General features: G+C 49.5%; 1 protein-coding gene across 2 annotated transcripts in view; it reads left to right on the plus strand.

The window, feature by feature from the left end:
* The window catches only part of Stard8 (StAR related lipid transfer domain containing 8), a 69948-nt gene extending 50297 nt beyond the window's left edge, over window positions 1-19651 (plus strand). For both annotated transcript variants that reach the window (XM_052171172.1, XM_052171173.1), the window contains 13 exons: window positions 6030-6101; window positions 8950-9031; window positions 9950-10013; window positions 11103-12505; window positions 13097-13270; window positions 14071-14230; window positions 14672-14870; window positions 15253-15463; window positions 15729-15843; window positions 16797-17021; window positions 17859-18076; window positions 18184-18360; window positions 18513-19651. In XM_052171172.1, coding sequence (XP_052027132.1) covers window positions 6030-6101; window positions 8950-9031; window positions 9950-10013; window positions 11103-12505; window positions 13097-13270; window positions 14071-14230; window positions 14672-14870; window positions 15253-15463; window positions 15729-15843; window positions 16797-17021; window positions 17859-18076; window positions 18184-18360; window positions 18513-18630 — 3218 coding nt within the window. In that variant the 3' untranslated portion in view covers window positions 18631-19651. The remainder of the gene's footprint in view (window positions 1-6029; window positions 6102-8949; window positions 9032-9949; window positions 10014-11102; window positions 12506-13096; window positions 13271-14070; window positions 14231-14671; window positions 14871-15252; window positions 15464-15728; window positions 15844-16796; window positions 17022-17858; window positions 18077-18183; window positions 18361-18512) is intronic.
* The last annotated feature ends 1032 nt before the right edge of the window (window positions 19652-20683 follow it).

Consider the following 20683-nt stretch of genomic DNA (forward strand, 5'->3'; position numbering starts at 1 on the left):
CCAGCCAGTGTCTAGTACTGCCAAAGTAGGCTGGCCGAAATACAGCGGCCCTTGCTGTGGTGCCCCTCCAGTGGGGTTTGGAATGTGGGATGGGAGCTATTTTGGTCTTGTCTCCCTTCCTCCCGGTGCCTCACTCCCCTGCCAGAATTGAGTTAGAGTGGCAATGCCAGCTAAGAGCAGCAGTGGCAGATAGCGATAGCCTGTGGATGTGTCGGGCCTTCCAGTAGGCAGGGAATTACCTACTCTCTTCCACTTCATGGTCAAGAAGGGACGTTTCAGTGGCTCCAGAATACTTGATAGTTGAGTAAAGACCCTGTCTCTTTGTCCTAGAGAGCTAGGAAAATCAACTAGTTACCTGTCACAGTATCTCGCCCAGGACTGCTGCCACCCTGCACCAACTGCAATGACACTACACCTGTAAGAGTCGCGTTCCTGTGCCAGACTCAAAAGGCTAGGTGGGAAAAGTGTGTCCATATGAGAGACATTGAAGGAGCTAGTCATAAACAAGGAGATAGAAAGTCCCCTCTGAGATAGAAAGTCCCCTCCCAAGACCATTCTGTCTTGAAAAGGCTCCTTCCCAGGAGTGGGGGGGGGGGGTGAAAACAGGAAATGGACCTTGGATCAGCCAAGAAGAATGAACTAAGAAACTCTTTGGCAGAGCTGGCTGCAGTGATAGGGTCTCTAGTGGTATGTAGCTCCACTGCCTACCTCCCTCTCCTAGCCCAACACAGGGCCTCACCTTAGCTTCACAGAGCCTACCCTGAGAACTTCCATTGTCCCGTAGACAGTGGTATCCTAGCACCCTTGGGATACTAGCGTTTCCTCCTGCTCACACTAAAAGTGGAAGAGACCAGTGTTGGTGCCAGACCCTGCTTGTGAGGCCACCAACCTATGACGAGGGCCATCGAGAAGATGCCTTTCCAAACAGGAGGCTAATCATTAAGGCAAAGGAGATCACCATGTTTGTCAAAGATAGGAACAGTCAACTAATGATTTAACTGACCTCTGCAAGTACCCGAGATTCCTTCCCCACTCCCCACCATAGGCACCCATATTAGTGTTCGGTGTATTCTCTAGTCTATACCCTCAAGGCCTGGAGCAAACTTCAGACAGTGGCTTAGAACAGGCCTGATTCTGGACTCTGGGGAGCATCTTTTCAGGTGTATGGTGTGTGTGTGTGTGTGTGTGTGTGTGTGTGTGTGTGTGTGTGTGTGTGTGTGTGTTTCATTGGCCAAGACTGTTAGGGCACTAGTTTTCTATCTTTTTGCTCTTTATAATCACTTGTAGAACTCACAGAAGCAAAGAAACAAATGAAAACCAATGTTATCCCAAGAGATTCTAATGTAGTCATGGGGCAGAGCCAGGACGCCACTGGCACATTTCAAATCTCCCCAGGAGTTAATGTGCACCTAGTTTAAGCTGAGGGAGAAATGACATACACAAGAGCAGTAAGTAACAGGAAACATCTTCTTGTCAGCCCTTGTGACATCTATTCATTCCTTGCTTTGGGCCCGTTGTCTTACTTGGTACACAGGCCTGAGATGGACATTTTTTTTTTTTTTTTTTTTTTTTTTTTTTTTGTGGAGAAAGAGAAGGATAAACCTAGAGCCCCAGGCAGGACTATCACAGATGACTGATTATCTATAGATAGAAGGATCTTAATTTAAGGCACATAAACATGTGACAAGGAGTACCCATCCCTGGACTAAGAAGGTTCATGCGGCTGGCTGAGTGAAGCCTTACTTATCTCAGGTAGCATAGTTTGCCTGCTTCCCTTCCTCTCTCTCCCTCTCCCCCCACCCCTAACACGGGATCTCCATGTGTCTTAAAGTCTTACAAGGTTATGAAGTTCAAATAGCCTTAAGCAAATGAGAAATGAGCCCCCTGTAATGATAACTTTTGCCATATTTCAAACCAGTGAAGGAAGACTGTGGGTGTACAGCTCAGCTGCAGAGTGCTTGCCTAGCCTGGACAAATGGGGCCCTATATTCTATCGCCAGTGCAGAAATAAACAGGAAGAGGAGGGGAGGAAAGAGAGGAGGAGAAGAGGAGAGGAGAGCAGGAGGAGGAAGAGGAGGAGGAGGAAGAAGAGGAGGAGGAGGAGGAGCACTGCTAAAGGTTACCACCTGTATGCTAACCTAGGAACTCAGTAGGAGAATCTTTTCTTTCCTTTTTTAAAAAGTGGAATCTTTCCTCGTATGTCCTGATTATAGTCCCCACTCCTCCCAGCTCCTCCCCACTTCTCCTTTACTCTGAATCCACTTAATTTCCGTCTTTCGTTAGAAAAGAACAGGCCTCAAATATATAACAACCAAAAATGACAAAATAACATAGAAGATGAAGCAAGGGCTATCAGATCGAAGTTGGACAACCCAAGCCAACAGAAAAGTAAGAGTCCCAAGAGCAGGCACAAGAATCCGAGACCGCTTGCTCATTCATTCAGAAGCCCCGTAAAAGCACTGACCTGAAAGCTACAGCATGTATGCAGGAGACCCAGTGCAGACCTGGGTGGGGCCTGCGCTTGCTGCTTCCGGATCTGTGAGCTCATCTGTGCCTGGCTTAGTTGATTCTGAGGGCTTTGTCCTAGCAGGAGAATCTTTAACCCTCACTGTATAAATGCAGCAACCGTAGTTTAGAGAATGAAGTAAGGTACCCAGGGAAACTGGCTTGATCAGAATTATTTTTTCTCAATTTACTTGTCGTCCTCTTAGACAGATACTGCTTTTTTTTTTTTTTTTGAGTGTATGAAATGTTCCCATGTTCATAGAATGTGAGCTACAGGACCCCTGGTTTTCACCTTGGTTCCTCCTCTGCAAAACAAACAAACAAACAAACAAACGAATGAATGAATAAATAAATATCTCTATTCTAAGAAGATCTATGGTATGTGACTTGTATATATGCAGATACATATATTGTCATTGATTCTGAAGCCTGTGACAGCTCTGTATACCATTATCCTTTTTCTGATAATGTTCTCTACAGGAGAATTGTGGGTAAAACTGTGAGGCCCAATTCCTGTCTGGAGCTTACTATTACCCTGTGCCCTGTGTCACTTAGGCACTTCCCCCGAGGATATTGAGTTTTAATATAGATGGAATCCAGTTTGTACCAGCTAAATGCTGTTACTGACCTGTCCTGGCTTTGGCCAGAGCACTAGCTGCATAATACAACACTTGAAACTACTGGCAGCCGTGCTCTGGAATCTGCACATCTGGACACAGAGGTTACGGCCAGGGGCTACAGACATTCCTGCCCCACTCGCCTCAGCCTGCCCAGTGTCACTCTTCCTGCTGGGCACATAAGCCAGTTCCCAGTCTGGGCTGTGCTAGTTCCAGCCTCAGGTGAGTTGACTTTAAAGTAGGTGGGGGTGGGGTCACTTCTGGGCTAGCCTGACAGGCTGGGGCATGTTGGATGGATGGAACAAAGTACTTTAGCTCACCCCTTAATCACCAAGACATATGTCCCTGACTGCTCCATCTGAGAAGAAGCCTCGGGGCCTCCAGGTCTTCCTGAAATGCTGGATTGTCAGAAGTCAGTGTCCCTGACATCCTGCTCGGTAATAACCCATTACATTCTCTGGATTCCTGCTATGGAGGGCTGCTGAGGAATTCAGTCCTGGGACCTACCCCAAACTCCTTTGCTCTTTTCCTTTGTCTTGCAGCCCCTCCAAAGTCTCTGCTTCTTAACCTCTCTTCCCTGGGCCATTTGGCTCCAATTCTGAGACTGATGGGACTCATTGCTCAGACACAGAAGCACATGTCAGCCAGGCCACTCTCCAGTTATTCCCTTTTATTCGGGACTTTCAAAACCAGATCTGGGAGGGAGCACAGCTAGTGAGGGCTTGGCATAAGGTGCCAATAGTTTTTCCCTTCTCTACTGTTTCGTTTAATGCTCCTTTTAGTGAAGGCAATAGAGAGATTATATATCTTGCTTACTGTCAAAGAGTCAGTGACTGGAAACATCAGGATTTGAACACAGGCTTGTGATTTTTCAGAACTTAGAATTGGTTCCTTGCTTGTCTGGAATCTGAAGGCTAATGTTATGGAAAAGAACACTGAACATGGAATTAAATGCTCAGGGTTGGAGTTTCAGTTAAGATACTTAATTCTGGGTGACACTAGACAGTTACTTTAAAAAAATATTTGTTTTGGGGGCGTGTGCCCTCATGCATTATAGCTTTAAAAATATTGATATAGGGCTGGAGAGATGGTGAGATCACATGTGTGCATGCATGTGCACACACACAAATGAACAAATTCATAAAAGTCCACGAAGTGTCCCTGGCATGCAGATGATTAGCATACTGGTCTTGTTACCTTTTAGAGGTCCCTGTCTCCTTTTCACACCTCTCTGGAAAGTCTGACCTGCTCTATTCTTTAGATTTTTTTTTTTCATCCTAGTAACAGGACAGCAAGGCGGGTAGCCATGCTGGGTGCTCAGATATTAGAAATGCCTTCTGTTGGGACTACAATGGAAACAGAGGACACGGGAGTGGCTGTGGAAGGCAGCTTAGTTGTTCTAGTGGCCAAACCCTATGCTTCAGCTACTCCGTCACTTGCTGTGTAGTTCCCCTTTTCCCTTCCATGAGCACTGAACTACTGGCCTAGGGAGGTGAGTCTTTCATTAGACCTGCATTGCCCCCTGCCAGACAACCTGAGGTACTGCTAGTAGGACTCTGACCTCACAGAGGCCCCTTCTCCTGCTCTTCTCTCTTGTGTGCATTTCTGAAAAGAGTGTTTTAAGAGTCCTTTTTCTCATCAGTCTTGGCTGCCAGGGTCTCCTCCTAGATTTCCTTGTAACTGAGCGCTAAGATTATAGAGCTCTGTCTGTCTTGGAAGAAACCCAGCAGTCTCCCTAGAGTTCTTTGGTCAGCAGGGCCACCACACAGAGAGGAAATGTTGAGGGCCAGACTCCACGGTCAGAGCAGCTCTTTGGGGACCAGCAGCTTTCCCCTGCCAAGCCCACAACACCACAGTCTATGGTTGCAGGATTCTCCTGGGCAGCACTTTGGCTACGCCTGCTCTAGAGAGTTCCAGAAGTCTGTTGCTAATGTTTTGTGTCTCTGATGGCCAGTAGGGCCTCTTCTGTAGCTTCTGTCTGGTTGTACATGGTGTCCAGCTCTGTTCCGGGTCCTCCCATGACAGAAGAGATACCAGCCCAGCTATTACCCTCCAGGACCCCCACAGGCCAGCACTGGGACAGCCTAAAGTTCAGCACTGGTGTGTTCCACAAATAGGCTGAGCCCATAAGGAGAGGTAGAACTGTCCTGGGACGCCACCTGGGGAAGGTGGACTGGACATGAATGAGTAGGTAGGGAGGAAAAGAACTGGAGAAGCTGCTGTCCCAAGGGCTGGAAGCCCAGAGAAGAGTCAGACTTACTCCAGTCCCAGCACTACCGCTTTGCCAGTTGTGAGACTAGGTAAATGCCCTCTCCCATTCTTTCCCCTTCCCTTCCCTCCTCTCAGTTTCTCAAGCCTGGGCTGGCCTTGAACTCATAATTGTCCAACCTCCACACCACCTAAGTGCTGGGATTATAGGCATGTCTTGTGTCTGTTTTGAGTCATTTCCTTTCCGGGTTTGTTACATGGCTGTTAGCCTGAGGAGAAGAGCCTTCTTTTATAGGTGATGATGTGTTAGATGAGATTTACCCTTTCAGCGGTTTGGATGATGGTAAGGATGCTTATGAGAAAGGAATTGTTGGACATTTTGCATCTCCAAACTGAACTAGGATGCTCTGCCTAGGGCCTGGAAGATTGACAATCCTAGAAGCCACTGATGGTATTGTGTTTTGGTCTAGGTCATGGGTTGGGAGAGAGGGAGGGATTGAGGACAAGCAGGGAATGAGATTCAGGAACGCTGTGGTTGATACAGGAAACAGCTCAGGGAGCAAAGGGTGCCCTCCTTGTGCCTTCCTTGCGATTCCGGAATCACCAGAACTAGACATGCTTGCCTACTGGGTGTGAGGTAAGCCAACAATTTGCTAATCCCATTTCTCTGCCTGTTTCTTTTCCTCTGTTCTCTTTTAGACGCGGAGGCCAAAAAAGCCTGTGAATGGCTCCGGGCCACAGGATTCCCTCAGTATGCTCAGCTTTTTGAAGGTAAAGCCACTCACTTGCTCTCTCTTCCCTGTTCCAAAACCTGCTTTCTCCTGCAGCTTTTCATCTGCAAAATGGGTAAAATGCATACCGACTGCAGCCACTCGAAAGCTCCTGTGCATCCTGATAGGTTTTGTGCAGGGAATTAACTCCAGGTGCTCAGAACTCTCCGTGAGAGTGCGCTCGGCAGCTTCTACCTCTGGTGCCAGCCAGCCACTTGTTAAAGGACACCTCCTCCCCCGCCATGTGTCCCATCCTAGTCATTGTGCTGCTTTGTGTCCTTCCTGACGACAAGGTGAAGGAGGAACCGTGCATCCTGGTGGCTCAGTCTTAGATCCCACTTGGCCCATGGCAATGGCCTCACATCTGTTTTCCTTCTCTTGTCTTTATTTTTCTGGATTCAGACCTCACCTAGTAGTATTCTGTCCTGGTAGCCACTCCCTTTCGTCTTCAGAAATAACCTCTTCATCTCTGCCTGCTGCCGTCTGTCTGTTTACTGACTCTGCTTCCTCTAACTGGCATCCAAATATTAGGGTACCCCAGGGCTCAGCCTTTTGATTTCCCGAATTTCTTTGCTATGAGATCCGCATTGATCTCTCCGGTGACGGTTCCTGAAGGGGGTCTGTCCAGACCTCATTTCAAAGCTTCTGATTTCCTCTAATGAGCCACCAGCTCGGCATCTTTATTCTGAGATCTATCAGGTGCCTCTGAGATTCTACCAAGCCTAAAAATCTCCTAAAGGCATAGCCATCCACCCTATTGTCTCTAGGATGGAGTTATTCCAAATTCCCTTCGTCCCTATGGCTAGACATCCTGCAAGCCTTTCTTTCCTTCATCCTCCACTGCCAGGTCTGCTGTGCTCCACTGCTCACTCAGACAAGGGCACCAGGGTCCTTCTTGACCTCCATGCTTCTATTTCACTTCCCCAGACCTGCCCTTGGCAGTGACTGACCGTGCAAGTCAGGTGCTTTGATAAGTGGACTGAGTGCCAATACTACACTCTGCTGAGTACTAGTCTCCTTTGCTCCCTGCACCCTGGCCTCCTTCCTACTTGCTCTTACCCATCATCACAACCTTGGTAATTTTGTTTCTTCTTGACAAATAATCTCTTTCCAATTTCTCTGCTTAGCCACCTTTTTTTCAGCCTTCAAGTGCTTGTAGTCTGTCTCTGTCTCTGTTTCTCTTTTTCTCTGTGTGTGTCTCTCTCTGTGTCTCTCTGTCTCTATGTCCTTTTGTCTCCCTGTCCTTCTCTGTCTCTCTGTCTCTATCTGTCTCTGTCTCTCTCTGTCTTTCTGTCTCTTTCTGTCTCTGTTTCTGTCTCTGTCTCTCTCTGTCTTTGTCTCTCTCTGTCTCTGTCACTCTGTCTCTCTGTCTCTCTCTGTGTCTCTCTGTCTCTGTTTCTCTGTCTCGCTGTCCCTCTCTGTCTCTCTGTCTCTATCTGTCTCTTCTCTCTCTGTCTTTCTATCTGTGTCTCTCTGTGTCTTTGTCTCTCTGTGTCTCTGTCTCTCTCTGTGTCTCTGTCTCACTGTGTCTCTCTCTGTCTCTCTGTCTCTTTGTCTCTGTCTCTGTCTCTCTCTCAGAAATCACCCCTAGAAAGGCCTGGGCTACCTCTATGTCATCAAGAAGTCACCCGTCAACCAGCCTCTCTTTGCCCTGTCCCCTGGCTCAGGTTTTCCAGGGCCTTTATCTTCATCTAGGTTTTGCGTACTGTTTATTGCCTGTTTCCTATGAGAGCATAAGCTCACTGAAAGCAGGGACCCCGATTTTGTGTTGTTTACCTTGTGCCGTGCTCAGTGACTGATGGGGTTTCTCTTTCTCCCTTTTCTCCTGATGTCTTGGTTTTCCCCCCTCCTTTCCCTGAGTCCTGAGAAGATGGCTCCCACTGCTCTGGAAAGACATTGCATGGCTACACACTGTCCTCTCTGTCCTTGTTCCCTCCCTACATCCCATCATTGGTCTTGGACTGGCGGGAGGTCCCCTATCTGAAAGCCCAGAGTTCAAATGAAAGAGAACTCAAGTTGGCTCTTGGCAGCCATGGAGAGTCTGCGGCCTGTTGTCTGGCCTTGGGCCTGTTTTGCTTGTCTCTTCATTTCAGCTCAGGCCTCCAGGACATTCTTGAGATTCTCCCTGAACTACCAACTCTGACCTCCTTGGGTTTTCTCTGCCTCATTAACTTTCTTCCCCCGTGACACAATACCTGAGATAAACAGCTGAAAAGGAGGGACAATTTACTTGGCCTTGGGGTTTGCAGCCATGGTTTCTTCGTCATGTTGCTTTCGGTGGAAAGTGGACTGGAGGAAAGGTCCATGCCTCGGGGTAGGCTAAAGAGGAAGGGTCAGGAGGGATAGTGTGGACAGGGATGACATTCTGATACCCATTCAATGACTCAGCGTCTTCCATTGGGCTCCACTGCCTTCTACGCACCTGCAAATGGGACATAAGCTTTCATCCCATGCCTTACACTCTCCAGCATGGTTCTCAAGTTCTAAACGCTTCCACCTTCCTAATGCTGTAACCCTTTAATACAGTTCCTCCCGGTGTGGTAACCCCAACCAGAAAATTATTTTGTTGCTACTTCATAACTGTAATTTGCTACTGTTGTGAATTGTAATGTAAGTATCTAATATGCAGGATATCTGACATAGGACCCCTGTGGGTCTAGGGTCTAAGGCTTAGAGAGACTTTAAGAACCAAACCTTAACACCTCCATTGTATTCCTGGGCTTTCTGTCTACTGTGGCCCTTGCCTTCTTGCTTCCTTTCTTCCTTTCCCCAACCCCTGCAGGTCAAGTGTGGCTGGGGCCACTTCTGATCCCCCGCCAGACTCACCGTTGCTTCTTTCCATCACACAGAAGGTGTTTTCCCCCTGGATATTGGCTCTGTGAAGAAGGAATACAGTTTTCTGGACCAGGACTCTCTGGGGGCCCTGTGCAGGTAGGGGGCTGAGGGCCAGACCTAGGAAGCCTTGAGCCCAATTTTGTGCTTCTTTGTAGAAAAGGCAATCCCCCTTGTACCTTCTACTAGAGGGGAGCATAATTAATGAAGGAGACTCCCTTTCTGCCATCACATTGCTCATTAGAGTCACTGTGTCTATGACCCCACCCCCATCCTCTATCCCTCTCACTGCAGCTAGAAGATCCAGATCTGGTCTTGATTCAGATTCCTTAAAGCATGCCTTGCATTCGAACTCTTCCTACTTAAACCAGCTCTGCTGTTTCCTAAGGCTTAACCATGATTTCTCCTTGAGTCTATTAAAATGGCCTCGGTGGCTAGCCTCTGTTTTCTGCTCCTGCTTCCCAACAAAGCCATCCTCTCTACTGCCACCAGAGTCACCATTTTAAAACCCCAGGTAGGCACTCTCACCTGTTTAAGATCTGCCACTGCCTCTATGCAAGAATACAAAACCATTTCAGCATGACACATTTGTCACCCTTCTTTTGACCTCCCTTAGCTTTGAGCACACCCTCTCCTGCTAGTTTCTTTGCTGACTGACTGTGGCCTTCCTTCTTTACCACAGAAGTCTGAAAAAGTTATTCCTGCTTCTTTTATCCTCTGCTTCCCAGGAAGCCTTCTTAGACTGTACCCCACCTTTTCCCGAAAGCTCCTGGTCCTAGCCTCGGTGTGTCTGCTGTCCCTTCTGCATGCTCTTTTCTTGATTTCTATATCTCTCAGTACCCAGAAGACAGAGGCTCTAATCTTCCCAGCATCATACTTAAGACATCATTAATCTTGGAAGAGTTTTGACCACTTGACCATGGGAAATGGCGGATGGCATCTTGTCAGTGTCTTGGTAGGCTATCTCATGCTCTGGGGACTTGGGGACCTTGGGTGAACACATCCTTTGTGTTGCAGGAGGCTGATGACCCTGAACAATTGTGCTTCGATGAAGCTTGAGGTTCATTTTCAATGCAAGCAGGTGAATCCTGGCAAGGGGTGAGGTCACGGTACCCGGCACAGCGCTGGGACATGCACTTGTGAACAAACTCTAGCACGGGGGAGGAGGTGCAGGCATCTCTGTACTGCAGGTCCTATGAGATTACTTAGGCTTTCGGTGAGCATCACCTATAGGAGCACGTGAGAGCAAGTTTGCTGGCTCGTGCCCGACTCTACTCCCTACGCAAACCACCTCTCCCTTGTGTTTATGTCAATAACTTCATCTAGTGATGGCCTTCCTCGGAGAAAACCATTTATCTTCACTACTTGGTTTGTCATAGCTAAAATTCCTTGAACAGAAGGGACAAGACAATGCGGCAGAAAGGTCATTGACTCCATGGTATTAGAAGTCAGAATCACCATAGCCTTACCTCTGTAAGATCTTACTCCCTGGGCCCCTAGCCTCATTTTTCCCATCACTAAAATGAGTCAGGAGACTGGATTGATAGTTGTCTATGGCCTGCTCATAAGGCCTCTTTATATATAGCCTCAAAAGAAAGCTCTAGGGCCTCATTGTTGCTGCAGGACAAGTTTTGTTGGTTTCCTCTGGAGTTTTCCCTACCAGAGGCCTGCAGTCAGGTAGGGGTAGCCAAACTGACAAAGCACTGCCTAGGGACACTTCTGTCACTAACAACAAAAGTGCCCTTTGGCAAGCTTCAACTCCTGTCTGGATGTTTCCTTACCTTGCCAAGGAGGAAATGAATTAGAAAAATCTAAAAATCGCCTCCAGCTCTTTGATACCATAATTTTAATCTAAAGCCATAGCCAATGAACATTTAATACTCCTTTTCATTGGCGTAACCATGACAAGAAATGATGTTGGGCAAATGTCTACTGATTTGAGTCCCATTCCCTATCTGTGAAATGGGGACAGGAGATGACTGTCACCGTATGTCTAGGTTCCATCTATGATTCCTGGTGAGAGCCAGCTTTCCCTTCCCACTCCACGTCCTCTACCAGAAAGCCAAGCTCCTCACCCCGCCCTGCCCCAGAGCACTTGGCAGCAGAGTAGGGCACAAGCAGGTACTTGTCTGTTGGGCCTCTGTGACCCCTCCCTATGATGCCTCCCCAGGATGACGACTCAGAGGAGGAGGAGCAATGCACCATCAGCAGCCACTGGGCCTTTGAGCAGGAAAGCAAGTGTGGCTCTCTCACAGGCTCTTCTGCCCTGCTGGCCCCGCCGAGCCCTAGCCTCCTGGGAACCTCAAGCTGTGAAAGCGTCCTCACAGAGATTAGCGCTGCCTCCCTGCCAGCCATCTCCGTGAGCCATTCACCAGAGTCAGCAGACCCACCCTTGTTAGGTCGTGTCCCCAGCCCAAGTAACCAGCCCTTCCTTAGTCCCACCCAGGGCCAGGAAGGTTCCCAAGACAAAGTAAAGAAGCATTATTCTCGAAGCTTCCTCAAGCACCTCGAATCTCTGAGGAGGAAGGAAAAGGGCGACAGCCGGCAAACGGAACCTGAGCAACGTCTCGCCACCTCAGAAAAGGCCACGAAAGCGTCATCTTTCCGCACTTGCCGTGGCTTCCTCTCAGCTGGGTTTCACAGGGCCAAGAACAGGGTCACCACTTCAGCCAGGGTCAGAGATGGTGAGACTCAGAAAGCCTGGGAGGCTTGGCCTGTAGCCACATTCCGGCATCCTCAGCCTATACGCAGGCGTGACTGTCTGGTGCATGTGCCTGGGGACCATAAGCCAGGCACATTCCCGCGTTCTCTGTCCATTGAAAGCCTTTGTCCAGATGATGGTCGTCACCTGGCAGATTGGCAGCCAAGTAAGTGCTGGGGCTATGAAGGGCGCCGGGGCTCCTGTGGTTCCACAGGCAGCCATGCCAGCACTTACGACAATTTGCCTGAGCTATACCCAGCTGAGCCCATACAGGCTGAAGCTGAAGGTGAGGAGGGGGAAGGCAGCTACGCCCATCTAGATGACATCCTGGAGCATGTGTGGGGGCTACAGCAGCGGGTAGAGCTGTGGTCTCAGACCATGTACCCAGACCTGAGGCCTGGAGATAAGGAGGAGGAAGAGGAGGAAGAGGAGGAAGCTGCTTCATCAGTGGAAATAGCCACAGCTGAGGGGGAAGGCCAGGATGAAGATCTAGCTAAGGCAGAGTCCCAAGTCCACAGAGGGTTCCCAGCCCAAGTCAAGGAGGAAGTTCCACTGATAGTCCTGGATCAGGCCCCAGCTGAGGTCGAACCATTGGTACAGGCCGAGGCTGAGGCCGAAGCCGAAGCTCCAGCTCAGGCCCAGGACCTTGAGCAAGAAGCAAACTCAGCTGCAGAGCCTGTTTCTGCCTCCAGCCTGTCTGTGGAGGAAGGGCATTCCATTTCTGACACAGCAGTTTCCTCCAGTGAGCTTGACAGTAGTGGCAACTCCGTGAATGAGGCTGATGCTGCAGAAGCCCTGGCAGGACGGCAAGCATCAGTACCCCGTGAACGTCGTGACTCAGGGGTCGGGGCCTCGCTCACCAGACCATGCAGGTAGGAGTTTGGAGTATGGATGGAGGTGGGGTCCCATCTCTGTCTCTGCCTTCTCTCTCATCTGCTTTCCTAGTTATAAAGCCCAGGGGAAAGTTCTTGGGGGCCAGGAGATCATTTCCAGGCAGCCAGTCCCAAGAGAAAAGAAGACCGAGTTCAAGAATCTGGAGATCTAAGTGTTTAGTACAAGCTCTAACCCTGGTGTGGCCTTGAGAAAGTGGTGCCTTTTCTGGACTTGATTTCCTCATCTTAGCAGCAAGGGTATTAGAGATGGCCTCTGCTTCTCAGCTTTGAAGATGAGAGTTTCTTGCCATGGTAGCCTTAGAACGGGTCGAGACTGGCACTGCATTTTGGGACTAAATGGGTCTGAACTTGGTGCCAGCCTCCATGGGAGTTTCTTGAACCTTGGATGACCCAGAGACTGAAACCAAGCGTTTGCCACCCCAAAGCGCCATAGTAGCACTCAATGCGTTCCCACTTCCCTATACTTCCTTTCTGGGCAGGGATGGGGTAGGGTGATAAAAAGGGACCAGAATGCCATGGCCTTCTCTAAGGCCTATCAAACCCATGTACTCTCTACCCCTTTCCCTTCAGGAAACTTCGTTGGCACAGCTTCCAGAATTCCCACCGACCTAGCCTCAACTCAGAGTCACTGGAGATCAACAGGCAGTTTGCAGGCCAGATCAACTTGCTTCACAAAGGCTCACTTCTGCGGCTCACTGGCTTCATGGAGAAGTACACTGTGCCCCACAAACAGGCCTGGGTGTGGTGAGTGTCCCTTGAGCTGTGCAGGACAGGAGCTATGGAGTCTCCTAGATTCTATGCCCTGGGAGCACATCCCAGAGGCAGGACAGACAGGCAGGCAGTGCCCACAGGGCAGTGGAGTGATACTGTTCCAGGAGGCTGGGGGTGGGGGGAGGGGCTGTGTTAGGATAGACATGTTCTGGAAATCCCCAGGTCCTCCAGCTGTCCTTTCTCCTTCCCACCCTCCCTGTTGCCACCAGTGAGATTGTCCTAAAACACACGTCGGTTGTTGTGTATTGAGTAAATAAACAGCCTTGTGGCTTCCTGTTATCCAGATTCTTTTCTGTCATGGTCCTCTCATGTTCTGGGGTAGCCCCATCCTTCTGGCCCTTTAGTCACCTGTTCTCAAGCCGTGTCATCTGACAGCCTGTGGGACTAGTTGCCCTTCTCTCTGTGCCTTCGTTCATGCTGTCCTTTCTGCCTGGAGTGCCTTTTGCCTTATTCCTCCTGTGGGACAGTAGCGCTCTGGCCTGTAGTAGTCTGCTGAGTTACCACCTCTTCTCTGTAGGCCTCGCTAACTTAGTAGGTGTACCTCTCCTTCCTAATGGTTCTTCCTCTAAGTTCAAGGCCTACTGTGGGCCACATGAATTACTGGTGAGGGCTTCCTATGTTCCTGTGGCTTTTACCAGCTGAGGCTAAAGCAGGCATTCACTGAATGCGCTTTCTGTGGACATAATGTGTTCCCTATTCCTCTCACTTCTGGACAAGAGATGGCCTTCAAGCTGAGTTCTCTTTTCCTGATTTCTTGTTAACCCCACACACAGGTCAGTGCCTAAGTTTATGAAAAGAAACAAGACCCCAGACTACCGGGGACACCATGTATTTGGAGTGCCACCCCTCATTCATGTGCAGCGTACAGGCCAGCCTTTGCCCCAGAGCATTCAACAAGCTATGCGCTACTTACGAAGCCAGTGCCTAGACCAGGTGAGTCCTCCTCAGGGAACCTGCACAGAAGGGGTGCTGGGAGGTGAGGAAGGCCCAAGGCTGACTGCTCTCCCCTTTCTCTTGGGTTCTGCTACTCACCAGAAACCTTTTCCTTGCAATGCTCAGCAAGGTTGATGCCAAAGTTCTTTCCTTTCTTTATAGCTGGAGCCTTCTTCCCACTTTGGGGGGAGCTTCTTTCTGTCCCCGGCTGTGCAGTTTTCCTAGTTTCAGATACTGCCTTAGCCTAAGGCCACCTGTTCACCCTTGTCTCCATGTCAGCCATCTTTCTCTCTGGCACCAGGGTGTAAACCACCTTCCCTCTAGACTTGCTGAGCCCGTCAGGAAGCCTGGCAGGCTTCCCAGTCTCCAAGGTAGCCTATTCTTCCGACACTCCAGCCCTGAGTTCAGTTTCCCTTTTCTTCTTTCCCCTCAATGGGTTAGGTGGGCATCTTCCGCAAGTCTGGGGTCAAGTCCAGGATTCAGAGCCTACGCCAAATGAATGAGACCTCCCCTGACAACGTCTGCTATGAGGGCCAGTCGGCCTATGATGTGGCTGATTTACTGAAGCAGTACTTCAGAGACCTGCCGGAGCCCATTTTTACCAGCAAGCTCACCACCACTTTCCTACAAATCTATCAGCGTAAGTCACCCGGACCCCTCCTTAGTAACCTTCCCTACACTCAGCCTGCCTGATCCTGAGGGCTTGTGGGAAATGAACATGGCATCTGGCTGCATGGGCTCATGGGAACTTTTACTTTCTGGATTTGAAAAGGCACTTGGAGAGGGGCCACATTCTATAGCTCCTTGAACCTAGTTTTTGGTAGTGGAGGCTGAGGCCCTGAGAAAATGGCTTTCCAAAGGCTGTCCTGAGATTAAAGAGTGCTAGCTAGCTGTAGCCACCAGCGACATCACAGAGCACATCTTTGGAGGCTGTTAGGCCTTATGCATTCCGGAAAACAGGACGCTTGCTGCTGGTGCTTCTGGGGAAATGAAGAAGGCCCTGTACCCTTCTTGTCCTGCAGTTCTCCCCAAAGAACAGTGGCTGGCAGCCGCACAAGCTGCCACCTTGCTGCTCCCTGACGAGAACCGAGAAGTGCTCCAGACCCTGCTCTACTTCCTAAGTGACATCGCCTCTGCTGAGGAAAACCAGATGACAGCTGGCAACCTGGCAGTGTGCCTGGCCCCTTCCATCTTCCACCTCAATGTCTCCAAGAAGGACAGCCCCTCTCCCAGGTGAACCGGGTAGCACATGCCAGGGCCAGGCCAGGAGAATTTGGCTCCATTGGATTTGGGGCCTTTGGGAGGTACCAGCGCTGTTCCTGCCCTCACCTGAAAGGGGTTTTAGCCTTAGCCACTGCGGAACAGGCCTCTCCTAAAAGACACCAGATGATTGTCTGGTCAAGACGGGCAAGCTGGCTTCCCAAAATCTAAGCGGCAGCTGTCACCCATCTTGCCTTATGCCTTAGTGTCATTGTCTTCTGCTCCTATCTCCTTTCAGGATCAAGAGCAAACGCAGCTTAGTTGGCCGGCCAGGCCCCAGAGACTTGAGTGAAAACATGGCCGCCACCCAAGGCCTATCACACATGATCAGTGACTGCAAGAAACTCTTCCAGGTAAGTCAGGAAAGGCTGTAGTACCTGACTCTTGGAATTATCAGGCCCGACCTGTAGACTCTGTATCATGGGTCTCTAGAGCACTGGCTCTCAACCTGTGGGTTGACACTCCTCTAGCAAATTTCTATCTCCCCAAATATTGAACATTGCAGTTCCTGGCAGTAGCAAAATTACAGTTATGAAGTAGCAGTAAAAATAATTTTATGGTTGGGGGTCACCACAACATGATGAAGTGTATTAAAGGGTCATATCATAAGAAATGTGGAGAACCACTGCCCTAGATGAACAGAACTGATAGAACAAGTGTGTGTGTGTGTGTGTGTGTGTGTGTGTGTAGGGATTTTATTACAATGGCTTTAACGGCTGTGGTCTGACTAGTCCAACAATGGTTGTCTCCCAATAGAAAGGCCAAGAATCTGGTAGTTGTTCAGTCCATGAGGCTGGTCTTTGATCTATGTTGGAATCCCCAAATAGGTTCTCAGACCAGGGAAGGAGTGCCTCAGCAGCAGGAGAGAGACACTCGCCAGCAAGAGGGAGGGAAAGCAGGAGAAAAGCAAAAGGCATCTTTTTAATGCGTCTTTTCATGTGGGCTGCCACCAGAAGGTGTGGCCCAGACTTAGGGTGGGTCTCCTGACCTCAAATGGCCCTGACTCGGGGTGGATCTTCCCACCTCAAAGGATCCAATAAAGAAAATCCTCCACAAGTGTGCCCAGCTGCTTGGTCTTTAGTTGATTCCAGTTTTAGTCAAGTTGACAAGCAAGATTAGCCATCAGACTCCAAGTCAGGCAAGGAGTCCGGCTTGACACAACACTCATCAGACTCATCTGTGAACCTTCTCCCTCAGTTCCGTATCTGCCTCCCTGTGGTCCAGTAGCCTTGCATCTCCATTTACTCTTAACACTGATATTTGTGGGGTACCCTGCTCACCCACTCACTGTGTGTGCCCCACCCAGGTTCCCCAGGATATGGTGGTACAACTATGTGGTTCATACAGTGCAGCTGAGCTCAGCCCTCCTGGCCCAGCCCTGGCTGAGCTGAGGCAGGCACAGGCTGCTGGGGTGAGTCTGAGCCTTTACATGGAGGAGAGTGTGCAGGAGCTGCTTCGGGATGCTGCAGACCGCTTCAAGGGCTGGACCAATGTGCCGGGGCCCCAGCACACAGAGCTGGCTTGTAGGAAGGTGAGCATCTCACTCTTCATTTTGTTGTAGGCTGTGGAAGAGCACTAGGCCTGTCCCATAGAGTCGCTCTGGCAGTCTTATTGGGCTCCTGCTTGGTACCTGCGGGCATAACAGTCATCTGACCGAGTATCTGAAGGAGTCAGGGACCGTATGAGACCAATGGATCTTTCAGAGGCCACCTTCTTGAGTTCTCCTCCACAGTCCTACTTCAGAACCACCATGATGTAGTTCACTGAAATGCTTGGGTCTTCTTTAGTCCTGGGCAGGCAAAGCCCCTTATAATACCCCCTCTGTGTGTCTGCTTCTGTTATCCTGTTACCTGGACTGGTATGCCTCCAAATAAGAACCTCTCCCAGACCACATTTAGATGCCACATTACAGAGCTTTCTCTATCCAGTGCCTTCAGTCCAGGCTGGGGCTGGAGGTGGCTCCCAAGACTGCCCCTCTGTTAGTAGCCTTACGGTCTCTGGGATGTCCATCTTGAGTGGCATTGTAAGCCAGACATTTCCTGTATATAGAATGTCCATGACTAAACCTTCCTCATGGGGTTAAGGTAAGGAACTGACAAAGAACCTGGTACATGCAAAATACATTGATGGCAAATCCATTAAGAGAAATCATCCCCTTGTCTTCCCCCCATTCAGAAATGCCACACGTTATGCCCACATTGAAGTATGGGTACCTGCCAGTTGGTCTGGGTCTGGGTCTGGGTCTGGTCAGCCAAGCAGCCCAGTAGCCACAGGAAGGAAGCTCTAGGCCCTGCAGTCTGAGGACTAGCATGAATTTGGAGTGCTCCCACTTTGATAGTGTTACCATCCCTACCCATTTGGTTTGTAGGCACCAGATGGGCACCCGCTTCGAATGTGGAAGGCATCCACAGAAGTGGCTGCCCCTCCAGCTGTGGTGCTGCATCGTGTGCTCCGGGAGCGGGCCCTGTGGGATGAGGACCTCCTGCGGGCCCAGGTGCTGGAAGCCCTGATGCCAGGTGTGGAGCTGTATCACTATGTCACTGACAGCATGGCACCTCATCCTTGCCGTGACTTTGTGGTGCTCAGGTGAGGCATTCCTGTTACCATTCTGCTGTGCTTCCGGGACCAGAAAGGTTGGGCAAGAGTCAGCAGCCAGGGATCTGAACATAGGCTCTTGCCCTTTCATGTTCCAGGATGTGGCGCTCAGACCTGCCTCGTGGTGGCTGCCTCCTTGTCTCTCAGTCCCTGGATCCTGAGCAACCCGTGCCAGAGTCTGGCGTGCGCGCCCTCATGCTCACTTCCCAGTACCTCATGGAACCCTGTGGCCTGGGCCGCTCCCGCCTCACTCACATTTGCCGCGCTGACCTCAGGTACCAGGCCTGGGATGCCTGCCTCACCCCCTTGGCCCTGAGCTCATCCCTTGCTCCTACTCTATGTCAATGATACCCAGCATGGGAACGAGTTCCTTTCCCTCTCAGGTGGAAAGCAAATTTCTCATATTTGCCTGCTTCTTCCTCCCCAGGGGCCGCTCTCCTGACTGGTACAACAAAGTCTTTGGGCACTTGTGTGCCATGGAAGTGGCCAAGATCCGAGACTCTTTCCCGACACTTCAGGCAGCTGGCCCGGAAACAAAGCTGTGAGTCTTCGGCTGACGTGGCCCAGGTGCCTGCCACCAAAGAAATGAGTGGGAATACGAACTGAGAAGCCTTTAGGGACACAGCCAGGCCTAGGTAGCTCTGTTGCCTACCCTCTTGCATCCTAATGCTACTCTGCATATACACAAAAGAAGAGGGCGTAGGTATCCTACCTCCACCCACCTTCATCCCCCATACTACATTCTGATCTCACAAGCAAAGAGAATCTTGTTAGTAGCAAGAAGGTCATTGTTGTCCACCTGACCAAGATGCTGCTGTATCGGGAGGCCCAGCAGGGGAAGAAGGTGGAGAGCCTTGTGCAGTCTGGGCTCTTTGCCGTACCAAGAAGCCAGGCCATCTTGTTTGGTGCTAGGGTTCTTTTGAGTTTGAATATGAGGTCTGATCCTGCCTTTGGGGCCAACATTGACCCTGAATATACCAGATGGGGTAAGCACAGGGACACAAAAACCACCACAATCCATTTTATTTAAGTAAACATGATGCTAACCTTTATAAAGAAGATTGACAGTGGCCCTATGGGTCCTTAGTAGGTAACATGACAAACTGGGACAGCTTGGGATATGAGGATAGAGAACCTTTCTTTCTCAAGCCCCAAGATACCAAACCAATGAACTATCCTCCCCTATTTTGACACACACTTTATCTGTTACTCCTTAGAATTGTGGGCAGCCTTTGGCTACTCATAGCCATAGATATAAGTGAATTAGCTCATTACCATGACACAGGCCAGGCCAAAGCTGACAATGGCAGCAAGATATACAAATGTAACCTCATGCCTTTTGCCCACTGTGGTGGTATAAGAACAATCCTTTTGGCTGGAGAGGTGGCTCAGTGGTTAGGAGCACTGACTGCTCTTCCAGAGGTCCTGAGTTCAATTCCCAGCAACCACATGTGGTGACACATAACCATCTGAAATGAGATGAGATGTCCACTTCTGGTGTGTTTGAAGACAGCTACACCATACTCATATACATAATAAATAAATCTTAAAAAAAAAAAAAACCAAGTGTCCTTAAAAAAAAGAACAGTCCATTCCTAGAGTAGACACCCTAGAAAAACACAAGAAAGGGCTTACCTTAGCCATCTTGGGCTTGATACCAGCCTGATCTATCACATCTAGTAGTTATGTTTGTTCAGATAGAAAACTAGCAGCCATTCAGAGGCCAAGTGGTGCTTTCTTTGTCTTTGGCTGAGTAAACTGGATTGTGGTGGGTTGCAGCCATCATTGTAATGTTAATCCTGTTTTCTCTATACCTATAAATACTGTACAGCCAAAATATATATGTGTATATGTATATATATACATATGTATATACCTATACATATACACACATATCTGCATGCACACACACAGCTACTTCCTCTTGAGTGCATTATAATCTCTGTATGGGAGCAGGATCTGGAGGGCCTGGACTAACATACTTCTGTTCTAACGAGAGAGGAGAGGTAAAGGGCAGGCCACAGCAGTTCCCTCTGCAGAATAATAAAGCATGACTGGAGATGCACAGTGGCTGTGTAGATTTTGTTTGCCTGAGACAACGGGCTGGGGGCTTGGGTTGCCACTCATACCCATAGGTCATAGTTTGTGAGCTTTTAGCTTACCTTCTGCGGACTCCCAACAAATGGTGTCAGGACATGGGGCAACACCATGGGAAAAAGCAAAGACCTCTGGTCCTGGGAAGGTGACTGTGAAGGCAGGCAGAATTTAGAGAAGCCAAAACTTGGACAAAAACATCAGCCTTCATTTCTTGACTAGGCTAGGGTCCTGGATTTGAGCATCTGGTTTCATTGTGACCTCAGGAGTCCATACAGGCTCTAAGAAAGGGTTGTGCCTGGCTCAGATCTCTTTCTTTCCACTCCTATGCAGCCCAGGCAAAGCAGAAGTGTGAGGGGTGCAGGCTTCAGGTTTGGGGGTTCTATGTCACATACATAACACTTAAAAGAAGACTGGGTGCCTTGAGGCAGCAAAGCATTGGGATGTCTAAGCCAAGTTGTATTTGATCTCCCCATAGGAAAGACCTTTGTGGCCATAAAACTT

The sequence above is a fragment of the Apodemus sylvaticus genome, chromosome X, assembly GCF_947179515.1.
Source record: "Apodemus sylvaticus chromosome X, mApoSyl1.1, whole genome shotgun sequence".
Lineage (NCBI taxonomy): Eukaryota > Metazoa > Chordata > Mammalia > Rodentia > Muridae > Apodemus > Apodemus sylvaticus.